This window comes from Apus apus, chromosome 1, assembly GCF_020740795.1.
Source record: "Apus apus isolate bApuApu2 chromosome 1, bApuApu2.pri.cur, whole genome shotgun sequence".
In the NCBI taxonomy this organism is placed as follows: Eukaryota; Metazoa; Chordata; class Aves; order Apodiformes; family Apodidae; genus Apus; species Apus apus.
Window position 1 is genome coordinate 156,281,827 of NC_067282.1, and position 12,327 is coordinate 156,294,153.

General features: G+C 39.8%; 1 protein-coding gene across 7 annotated transcripts in view; it reads right to left on the reverse strand.

Annotated features, from left to right (window-relative positions):
- Window positions 1-12,327, reverse strand: part of ANO4 (anoctamin 4) — a 199,672-nt gene that overhangs the window by 39,418 nt on the left and 147,927 nt on the right. For 6 of the 7 annotated variants that reach the window (XM_051636787.1, XM_051636778.1, XM_051636771.1 and 3 more), the window contains 3 exons: window positions 7,365-7,499; window positions 6,523-6,619; window positions 5,939-5,999 (listed from right to left, as the gene is read on the reverse strand). In XM_051636787.1, the coding sequence (XP_051492747.1) occupies window positions 5,939-5,999; window positions 6,523-6,619; window positions 7,365-7,499 (293 nt within the window). The remainder of the gene's footprint in view (window positions 1-5,938; window positions 6,000-6,522; window positions 6,620-7,364; window positions 7,500-12,327) is intronic. The other variant, XM_051636805.1, reaches the window with a different exon arrangement.

Here is a 12,327-nt window from a genome sequence, read left to right on the forward strand (position 1 = left end):
CCTCATTGACAGAGCTCAGGGTAGCATACTATGGCTGTACATGCCTGTGTGTCCATTATGTGATGGAAAGAACAATCAAGAAAGAACTCAGTCATAAAATAATATGTTCATATTCTGGAGATTAATACTGAGCCTGTTTATAGTTACAGGGTTTTTGTTTGTTTGTTTGTTTGTTTTTTATTTGTTTCGTTAAAAGAGTGTAGAAGCTGCCAAATCTAACACAAATCAATGCAAAGGCTTCCTCTCCCACTCTGAGATTTGGCTCTTCCCTTTATTGCTCAGTGGAAAGCATCAGGCTGATAAACACAGAGAACACAAACCTCTTTGTTCATAAGCTAGCACAGCATCAGCTGTAGCAGTGTCAAAATAGCCTGGCAATGTGTTCCCCATCCAGTCCTAAAAGGGTCTCCTTTACCTCAGCATATTGATAATGATGTGACATGATACTAAGCACTGGCATAAATTTGTTGAAAGTGAATTTTTATATTTTAATATTTTAGCCAATGCAGCTAAGATATGCTTAGAAAATGAACACTATGAGCAGACAAGGTAAGATATCAAAGGCATGTTTAAGTTGGCAGATATGTGGTTTTAAGGCATTTTCATATATCATGTAGTCCTTTTTCGTAAAGCTGGAGTTATGTTACAGCAGGTAATCAGACTTTTTAAAATAATTGCAGTATGATTGGTTTGGATTAGCAAAACTAGTAAGTGCTAATGAGGTTCCACTGCTGCTGAACCACCACTTTGTTCATTCCTTGACTTGTTTTCTGGTGGAGCTGCTTCTCTCCTATCAACTCGTATTGAATTATTTTGTACAGGCTAAACAAGCAGCCCTGAACTTTTCAGAGACCTGGGAGAAACAAGCTGGAATTATTACAACATTTCAAAAAGCAACTGGAAGCAGCACTTGAGTGGGTGTAGGAGTCCACAGGTCTGAACCTCTCAGAGATGTTTTTTTCTTTCTTGTTTTTCACACACCTAGGGTGAGGAGTCTATACATATTATTTTTAGTATATTTAGCACCTGTCAGAGGATGTGCAGTTCCTGAGGCTTCTTTAGAATGCTGTTTCCAACTCATTAAGTAGCAAATAGGAAGATCTGCACAGCACTCTTTTAGCTTTTACTGTGCTACACTTTTCTCCCTCTACCCAGGTCAGTATGCACTTTTCCCTTGACAGATATTTTAAAATGTGATATAAATAACCATCTTTGATTGATTCACTGTCTTCTGAAACTTACTGCATTTTGAAATTTCTCTGCTTCTTTTCTAGTCAGGTAATCACTATTACCCTAAAGCCCTACACATCAGCATTCTTTTCCTACTTGTACAGCTCAACAGGGCACAGTTGTATGCATCGTTCTCCCTTTTTCCAATTGGTATGTTTAAACCAGACTCTGAGAATTAACCAAAAATCTTGCTTGGCATTTTGAATTTCTCATTGGCCTTAACTCCCAGATCCTTTGCTAGATTTTTCTATACTATGCTTGCCCTGCTTCAGAGCTCAACCTTGCAGCTCACTCCTCAACATCCACTTGTACAAAGAGCTGTCTTAACATCATTTCCTCAGATGCTTTTGAAGCAAGCTGTGATCTTGCCTAGTAATGCAAATGGCCTCTTGAAGCAAGCAGCTTAATCCTGACCTTCTCTCAGAAATTCTCTCCCTATTCTGTTTCAGAACACCATTTAATATGTCTGTGCTGACTTCTGGAATAGATTCTATATACTAGGAATTTTGCAGGAATATTCTCTTCAGAAAACAGATCAATGTGAACATTTTATGCTAGAGGAAAGTTTGTAGGAAACTAATATTTTTTATTAGACTAACTGATATATTTAGAGAAAACGTGTTATGTTGGCATTTCTTATTACTTGAAAAAAGTGTTGAATTCTTCATGCCAGGCCTTTTTTTACCCCCTCCCAACTTCGTCTCTCAGCAGGTGTTCTAAAGATACTTACTTTATAAAAGAAACATGCTTCTAGATGGACAAGAATAAATTTCAAAAGGGACTTTTCTGTTGTCCCTTAATCCCCCAAATATACACAGAGACAGAGAACCTACCATCAGGCCACCTTGTCTCTTGCAAAGCATGAGAAATGATTAATAGCTGGACTCTCCTGTTGGACAGTTACAGAGCTTTGGAGCTTCCGGAAACATCTAGACAGTGACATCTTTGCAATAGCTTTCCCCAGTACTTCAGCTGGAATAGCAAAAGCTCCAGTTCCATCTGGGTTTACAGCAATGTGCTGGAAGTCAAATGATTCTCAAATTTACCTAATTTTTAATCTGAGAATAGTTTTTTTACATTTCAAATGTATGCAGCATTTATTTAGAATGAATATCCTTCAGTCATTTTCTGTCTTTGGTAAGAATCCAGTTCAGACAGTAAAAAGAGAAGAGTTTTTCCTAGAAATAGGACCTACCCTTTAATCAAGCTCAACATATCTCAAGGCTTACATAAAGAGCAAACTGTAGGTGTTTCCCTCTAGCACAGAAACACACAAAATGCTATTGCTGTCCTCTTTTTGAAACCTCTGAACAACTGGAAAATATAATAAATACTGGAGATTCTCAAAAGGAAAAATACTTTTCCAGCTTCTGAGATGATGACATCCCAGTAAGCATCAATGACAATCTGTTTACCAAGAGAAAAAAAAAAGTATTAGTGGACTTTTTAAGGGACTTACTCTTTCCTATAAGCCACAGATATTTATAGCTTCAATCCTTTTGAAAGTGTTTTTCCTTTCAGCAGAAGCTCCAGTACAGAAAAGCTTATACAAATTACCATGAACTCCTTTAATGTACCAAAGTGAGATTATCTTCTGTCCTTTGCTACATCAGTTTAAAATGAAGGTTGTCTTAAGTCTTATGTTTTTTGGATATACTTTAACAAGTATTATGTATTTTTTTCTTATTGTAACAGTTACTTTTACTTCTTATATAGAACTTTGCTTAAACAGAGCTGAAATACAGTAAGTGAGGTGATGGATTAATATATTTTTTGAAGAAAAGTGTGTTTCTATTCCATTATCTCCTGGTGCATGTGGCAATTCCACCCTTACTTTGATGGGACCCACTTTTCCCACAATGAAGCATTTGAAAAGATGAGTCCCTGTGCTTCAGAGTCCTACAGCCAGGCTCATTGCTGCTCCACAAATCAAGCAGCCCATACTGATATTTTTGTGGTAATTCTTCCCCCTAGCCTGGCCACAGGAGTTTGCTCATAATTTGGAGAAATATTGTACTTGTGTTTAAAAAGTGAGCAACCCACTTTGACCATCAATTAAAGATGTCTTTAAAGTCAAAGGAGGAAAGCACCACACAGACTGCCTCTTCATGGAACACCCAGCCTGACCATGTCTGGTTTGGAAAGCCACAGACAACTGGCTGAGGCTTCTCCCTCAAGATGGTGGTTCAGTAATGGATCTAAAGATAGTGAAGAAGGTACTTTAGATAATAAGACAATGGCTAAGTTCAGGCTAATGAGGTAACACAATTCTAGATGCTTTGTTTTGTATTCATTCTCTTTTTTTAAAAGCCCTGCCATCATTATTTTATGTTCTAGTGTCTGTCAAGCTGGATCATGCAGAAGGCTGGACTTTTCACAGCCAATTTGTCATGCACTTGTCAGTTGTTCCTTGCTGACAGAAAAAAAAAAATAACAAAACAACATTTTCGCAGTCAAATTGCTATAATTGTTTCTTCTCTTCCTCTATGATTTACTGAGATGATGGTGATGCCTGCAGCCACTAAGAGGCTTACTGCAGACTGAAAATCTATTTAAGACAGGTGACAAACCAACTTGTAAATACAGCTCCAGAAGATACCTGGGAAGTGTGGCTTTCTTTGTTCTAATGCTGCTTAACCCCAGCTGTATGGAAAAGATCTCCACAGTCTCACTGTCGTCCAAGCAAAGTCTTATTTAAGAAAATACAGTTTGAGTGAAGTCATAGGATGGCCCCATTCCACAAACCATTACCCTACACTCACAACCTTCTTCCTGATGCTGCTTCTACATCCCTTTTGGCAGCAAGCTCACAAGCACAGTGTAAGCCGACAGCAGTGGTAGGGAAAGCTCTCACCCCAGCTACTGTCTTCCAATCTCTTCTCCACTTCCCCAATAACCCAGGTGGCAGCATTTATTATATTCTCTCCTGTCTCTCTGCAGGTTTATGTGCTGGAGATGCATGGATGAGAAGCTAATTGGCTGGTCCTGGCAGGCTGCTGGGGAGATATTCCCAGAGGGAATAGGATCTGGGAGTCTGACCGTGGTGCTGAAGCAGTGGGAGGAAGGAGAGGCAAGATGAGGTGCAGCTCCTGTCAACCAGGGACAGGAATAGGAAAAGACCTACAACATCTGGTAGGCTGGCATGCTCGGCCTGCTCAGCCTTCTTCCAGGCAGTGACCATGAGGCAGGACCAGGCACAGCTACCTGAGTGAGGGACTCCCCTCACTTAGAGCTGCTTTTCCTACAGCCCTGGATCTGGGCAGTGCAAAGACACAGGTCCAATGATGTAAGCACAGCTGTTTCCTGACAGGAGTGTTGCTGTTAAGAAGGAACAAAAGCACTGGTGCAAAAAACTGCACTCCAAAGTCACAATCACCAACAGCTAGGATCAGCAACATAAATGTTCAGAATGTTAACCCATCAAATCTCCTTCCATCTCCAGGGATGGAAGTCCCTGCCTCTAGACTGCCTTGGAAATTCTCAACTTCAGTGAGCACACAGAGAAAGAGGTTGGAAAAGCTGAATAAACATACCAAAAAATCTGTAAAGTTTAGAAATTTTTGTTGATTCTCAGCTCTGGTGTAGCTCTAAAAACAAGCTAAAATAACAAGGAGAGACATAAAACCTGTATGGTCTGCGGATTTTCTTCTTAATGTAATTAGTGATATTTTAATATGGTCAATATTACATGAAATGGCATGAATAGGTTTGTTTGCTATATGACCTAATTTAACAAGTTAACTGAGACAAAGACATAGGTTTGGAGAAAGGAGCTGAGACAGACTGGTAGGCTAACCTGAATCATCCTGATAGCTCTGATGTTGCCTCATGGATATCTCCTGTGCCTCACTGAGGAGTTTTGCAGTTTAAAATGGAGATTATAAAAAATACTTGGACACTTTTCCAAAGTTGGAGATGTGTGAGTAAGAACAGGTGAACAATGGCTAAATCAGGACAGCTCAAGCACCTGGAGCTGTGAGGTGGATGTCTTTCTTGATGCACCTCATTGAGCCATTTTCTAAAGGCGTTAACCTCCTCTCCAAATTGCGTGGTAGCAGCTAAGAGCCTGGGCATGCTCAGGGCATGTTTGAAGGACTTTCTGTGCTGGTAGAAATTATTGTTTCCTCTTGGCTTCGATTCTGCCTACAATACCACACTAGGAAAAATAGTTGACCCAGAAATTGAAGTGTCCTATGGGCAAAATTCAGCCTCCATGGCAACAGTTAGACTGCTCTTGGATCAATTTGTCATTCAACTAAATCTTCCGTTTATTTCATCAGAGGTTTGCTTTAATTACAACCAGCTTACATGCATTTAAACTTTACTGCCTTTCTGCAAGGTGGGAAAAACACTACATTAATTCATTTTAGTACAGACACTAAACTGAGCTGCCCTAAGCTAAGAGAAGCCCTGAACAGTAACAGAGAAGAGGTCTCAGTGCCAACAGTTATAAAAACAATTACAAGACCAACCAGAATCTAACTATCTACATAGATACTAGATACTGCATTCATGTTTTTATTTTAATTGAAATTATTGCCACATAAAAAACTGATTTCAACCACTTCCATTTTCCTTTTGCAGAAACAGAAAAGACTTAAACCTATATTGTTTTTCTCAGTGTCTGAAAAAAAAAGTGTGCCTCTGTTACAACATAATCTTTAAGAAAAAGATTTATCAATTACTTAGTATCAAAACAAAAACTTACCCCACACTGCCATGAAAACAGCAAAAAAGACAGTAGCTCCATTGTCAAAAAGGTGGGTTACCTAAAGGATATATTAATAGCATGATCAGTTTGTGATAATAAAGCTTTATTTTCCAATTTCAGTTAATAAAATTAATGTGATCATGAGCACAGCTAGCCTGACAATGCTGAGGATCCTTCCCTTGACATGTGAAACGTACCTGTCAATTGACAGGACTATTTGCCAACCTAGCCTGGGACTGACCCCTGGCAAGATCAGGTATGAGACTCATTTCAGGCCCAAGGCATCCATTTTATGGAGTCACATACAAAAGATGGATGATAAGATAAAGGCTGATGCCAAGAACACCGTAGCACATCCAGGACACAACCTCTGGGACTGCTGAATCTCAAAGTGCAAATTGCATTCATTGTTTTACAACCCAAGCTAAGTCCTGGTAAAAAACAATGAATGTTAATATTGGCTGAACTTGATCTGTCCTTTCAAGATTTTATTTACACAAGTTCGCTAAAGGCAAATGTAAAAGGCAAAATTAATGCGTATTACCAGGAAAGTATTTTTATTTGCATAATTTAAAAAATACCTTGGCATAAACACAGCTGTCTGACAACCTCATGAAGGGACAGTATTTATCACATATAGGACACATGATGATATCTGTAGCTTGGCAGACTTCTTTACTGGAAAAACAGAAAAGACAAAATTTAATAGTTTAATGTACAACAATCAGCCTTAAAATGGATAAATAAATGTTACTAATATTCAGTTACTTATTAAACAATACTGATTCAGTAACTGAAGCCAAGATGTTAATAACTGCATGTATATGGTTGATATTCGTTGACTGTCTAAGACTTCAGAGTTAACAATTATGACCACAGAAGACAGTTCTTCAGGGCCAGCCTAGCAATATCTCCTTACCATTTCCAGCTTCTCCTTGAGTCAGAAGTGACCTTTGGTAGTAGGAGGCTGAGGGGTAAAGTTAAGTTTGAGATAAAGTTAAGCTTGACTTATTCTTGTGACTTGTCTTAACCGTGCAAGAATGTAAGGATGCAGCACTCAACAGAAGGTCCAGGGGGTTCTTCATCTAGCTAATGCCCCCTGTGGTGGATCTTTGGGAAAGGCCTTGTGGACAGAGTGCTAGAACTATCCTTCAAGTCTATTAAAACAGTAACAAAGAAGTCCTACTTTTTCCCTACTTCATGATCAATTGAGAGCATCATCAGCAACTGAAGCTGGGTAAGAAACATTGCCTCTAATTCCAATTCAGAAGCACAAAATAAAGGAAGCCCGATACTGGGACCTAAGCACAATCTTTTCATTCAGCAGTTCAAAATGAAACAAATAACAATTCATATTAAGATCTCCTAAATTATTCATAGCAACCCACAGCTGTAACCTCCCTAATAAAAGTGCCCACGTTACCTGACTTGGCAGTGGTTCAAAGTGGTGACTCCATACAAAAAGACAAACAATCCAATGAAGGCAGCTGGGAAGAGCATCCCTGTGTACCAGCCTAACCAGGCAAAGTACAGCCCAATTTTCTCACCAAAGTACCGTCTGTTTAAAAACAGAACACAGTGAAGTTACCTGCTAATTAGAATAAATCTGCTTAATCTTGCTTGTTAATAGAGAATAAATATTTCTATTATATCTGAAGAGTAGATTAGAGAGCAGAGTCAGAATTTCCTGAAGAAAAGTCTGCAGCTAGGCTTCTATATCCACACTGAGGGACCTACCTCATGAATGAAATTGTAACATGAATTTAAAATTTCACTGACCATGATTTATGGTGAAATGACTGAGGATCTCAGCAAGGAAACACTGAGTAATTTTAAAAGGCTCGTTCTCTGTGTTTGGGAAACTGCTGGCTTTTTTTTGCCTTTTGACTGTGTCACTGTACTTCCCAAATACTTGCATTGAAATAAGTTTTATCTCTAAAACTGATATAACAGTAAACATTATTTGGGCCCAAATGATTTCTAAGAAATTACTTTATCAGAGATTATTCTCCAATACAGTTCCTTTTCATTTGATTATTACTTTCTTAGCTCAGTTACTGGAAAACTAATCACATGATTTTACCATAGGTGGAGAGTAAAGTGCAAATTAGGTCCAACAAATATCTTTATGTATCTTCCTGCACCGATCTGAGGAAAACAGCCTGAATGAATCCTCATTTGTTAGCTATATTGCTGTAAAACTAACAGCAAAGTGGCCAGGAAGCTGCCATTTGTTACATATGCATTCGCATTTTTCTTCCTCCCAAACACAACCAAACCTTTATTTATGTGTTAAAGAATACATCAAGCACACAAAAAACCTGCTGAACTCATCACCATAGGAGCAGGCTGCATGCATTGTCCTGTGGTTGATGGTTTTGTGAAAAGTAGGCTGATGGTCAGATTAGAATGCTTTACAAATCAATATGCAATTATCATTATTACAAAGAAGATTTTTAGAGATTCTCTGCAAGATTAGTTTTAAAGAATGAAGCACGATTATATTCTTGCACTCCAGCTACTTTGCAGACAACTTAAACTTGCAGATCAACTGAATCTGAGAATAGCTGCTGATGAAAACCCACTTCTGTCCTCATGATGAAACTTCTGATCTGTCCAGAGACAAAGAACACAGTGAGCCAGCACTGCTGGCTCCATTATCCTACCAGAAAAAAATCTTTGGTCAAACTTTCACAGAGAGGAGGAAAAGGCCCAAGGCTCTAGGGCTGGAGGCGGTAAAGAGAAAGAAACACTTGGTTTGGAATGGACAAAATCACCAGTTTTCAGATGGATATAAAAGTTTTCCAATGTGAGCAGTATCTGTGTGAGTTGAGCTCATACTCTGCTGAATGATACTGACCAAATGATACTAATAATTTGAGTTTACCAGCAGTGTATGAAAAGGCAAAAATTGTCAAGGAGTGAAGCAAGCTCACTACCCTCGATTTCAAAAGAGCAGATCTTAATCTCTTCAAGGATCTGCTTGTTAGGGTACCATGGGACAAAGCCCTGGAGGAGAGGGGAGTCCAGGAAAGCATGTCTATATTTAAGGATCATCTCCTCCATGCCCAGGAGCTATGTGTTCCAAGGAAGAGGAAGGCAGGCAGGAGAGCCATGAGGCCTGTTTGGATGAGCAAAGAGCTTCTGGACACAGTTAAATGTAAAAACAAGGTATAAAGAGAATGAAAGCAGGGACAGGTATTCTCGGGGGAGTACAGACAAGTTGTCAGAGGAGGAAGGGATTGGGTAAGGAAGGCAAAAGCACAGAGTTGGACCTGGCCACGGATGTTAAGAGCAACGAGAAAAGTTTCTGCAGGTATGTCAGCAATAAGAGGAAGATGAGGAAAATGTGGGCCCACTTCAGAAGGAAACTGGAGACCTGGCCATGCAGGACATTGAGAAGGCTGAGGACCTCTACTTGGACTGGTGCTGTTTAACATCTTTGCCGGTGATGTGGCCAGTGGCATTGAGTGCACCCTCAGCAAGTTTGCTGATGACACCAAAGTGTGTGATGAGGTCAACACACTAGAGGGAAGGGATGCCATCCAGAGGGATCTTGACAAGCCTGAGAAGTGGGCTCGTGCAAACTGTATGAAGTTCAACAAGGCAAAGTGCAAGGTTCTGCACCCGTCTCAGAGCAATCCCAAACACAAATACAGGCTGGGTGGAGAATGGATTTAAAACAGTCCAGAGGAGAAGGACTTGAGGATGATGATGGATGAGAAGCTCAACATGAGCTGGCAATGTGTGCTTGCAGCCTAGAAAGCCAACTGTGTCCTGGGCTGCATCAAAAGAATTGTGGCCAGCAGGTCAAGAGAGGTGATTCTCCACCTTTATTCAGCTCTCATGAGACCCCACCTGGAGTTCTATGTCCAGTTCTGGATCCCAACATAAGAAGGACATGGAACTGTTGGAGAGAGTCCAGAGGAGTGCCACAAAGATGACGTGGGGGCTGGAGGACTTCTCCAATGAAAAGAGACTGAGAGAGTTGAGGTTGTTCAGCCTGGAGAAGAGAATGCTCTGGGGAGACCTGATCATGGCCTTCCAGTACCTGAAGGGGCACTACAGGAAAGCTGGGGAGGGACTTTTTACGAGGCCTTGTAGTGAGAGGACACGGGGCAATGGATTAAAACTGGAAGAAGGGAGATTTAGGTTAGACAATAGGAAGAAATAATTTACTGTGGGGATAGTGAGACACTGGAACAGGTTGCTCTAAGAAGTTGTGAATGCCCCCTCCCTGGAAGTGTTAAAGGCCAGGTTAGAAGGGGCTCTGAGAAACGTGATCGCCCATGCAGGGGGGCTGGAACTAGATGATCTTTAAGGTCACTTCCAATTCCAATAATTTTATGATTCTATGATTCTATGTTTTCTTTATTCTTCTGCCATTCAACACTGAGTCAAATTTACATGCTAAAGAGGTGGTAAATTAATGATAATACACTCAGTTCTGACCAGGTCAGCAGGTCTTTTTACAAGACAGACTGGAAATCACTTTTTGAGCCCTGACATTAGAATGCTAGTGAACCCTTTAGCCTAGTTATTTCTCTGACACCGAAGATGTCAAGCTGTGCCTGCTCCACTGAGAGAGCAAATTCACATTTTTGAGCTTACTTTCACTGAATATTTATGACATATTTTTCTCCATGTACATAGTTCAAAGTAGTGAAGTAAACCTAACATTCTTCAGTACTTATTTTTTTATTTCGTTCTCTACATCCAAGGGTGAATACTTCTTCATTCCATCCCTGTATTTGACAAACATTCATTATAAACTTCACCTCTTATCCTGTGGAGCCTTTCCATCTAACAGCTCCAAAGTCTGATTTCAGATCCATAAAATGTGATATTTTGAATTTCTCTATGTTTCATGGCCTTAATTAAATAACATTTTCCTTTCAGAATACATAGAAAGAAATCATGAAGCTAGAATAGAGACACATTTGGATTCAAGCCAAGAACCTACCTATCTTCATTAGTACTTCTGCAGGTCAGAAAGAAATCCTATACAGAGCTTTTCTCATGACAGAAAAAAGTTGTGAGGGAGATAGAGCTTTCCAACAGGTGTTTTGAACACATGAAGCCCTCCTGTTTTATCAGGAGCAATGTGGTGGGGAAGAAGGCCTGAAAGGAGATTGGAAGAGAGTTGCCAGCTTGCAGTCAAGTCATTTAATGTAAACATGGAGTAACATGCAAGTTACTCAGGCAGTACTTTTGCTTTTAGGTTCATTTAGGTACCTTTACAATCACTTTATAAATAAAGATTTCTCTCTCTCTTTTTGTCCTATAAACACATGCAAGTAGAATAAACTTGAGCAATTTGTGCACAACCTGAAGGAAAGCAGCTATGCACTGAAGTGTGAACTTGGGGATCCAAAGCCTCCAGAGATCACTGCAACTGTTTCTGTTGATTTACATGGTCCCAGAGCATATAAATATAGTAAGTCCTGCCTCTTTCCAATTGCTATAAATTCTAAGGACCTTAAATTACTCTTCTAAAATAACTATGAACTCTAAATTCCAACAGAAGTGTAATTAAAATCACAGTACCACATCTGTTGATTAATGAGTGCCTTTGCAATTGTGCCAAATCTGTGCCTTCATACTGTCACGTGCTTCAAAGCAGAGTGAAACCAGAATCATGCAATTCCCCTCAAATGACTATTTCTCATTTATTTCTAGGGACTAAGATCTCCGTAACAGCCAGCTGATGAGATTAACTGAAATCTGGGATGCACCACATATTGGCAGCACTGGAGATGTAAGGGCCCATTTTAACAACTAAGGATGAATAAAACAGCACTGAAGTACGAACAACTTCACTTACTGCTGTGGTAACTTGACTTTAAGGTGGAAATATCGTATCTAATAATGAGATAATTATATTATCTACACCTATTTTATTCCTTAGCTTTTCTAAGCATATAGTAAAGGGAAATGTCAGGTAGCAGCAGTAAGTTCTGGCCAGATATATGTGGAAGAATTAACAACAGTCCTTTCCTTTTGTACAGATGGTGATACTACTCCCTTCAGGCACACTCCATGTAGCTGTGGGTGTGGGAAACAAACACAAAAGTTGTTTCTGCTGCAGAACTGGTACTAAAAAAGCTTCTGTTTGAAGTATGCATGCTGAGATACTTCTAGGTGAAATGAACAACAGGTCTTGCTGGTGTTGTCAGCTCTTCAAGGAAAACTATCCAGCTCACTACACACAAGTTGCTGAGAGTGACAGTAGACAGGAAGTATTTGGCAGGAGCCAAGGAAATGTGAGAGATCTACTGTCTGTGAAATGAGATGAAAAAGGCATTCCCTCTCCTTTCATTTCATCCCTCTTTCAGTGAATTAATTTCAGCCATGGGTGTGCTGGGCTGAGGCTACAGCTCTGAACC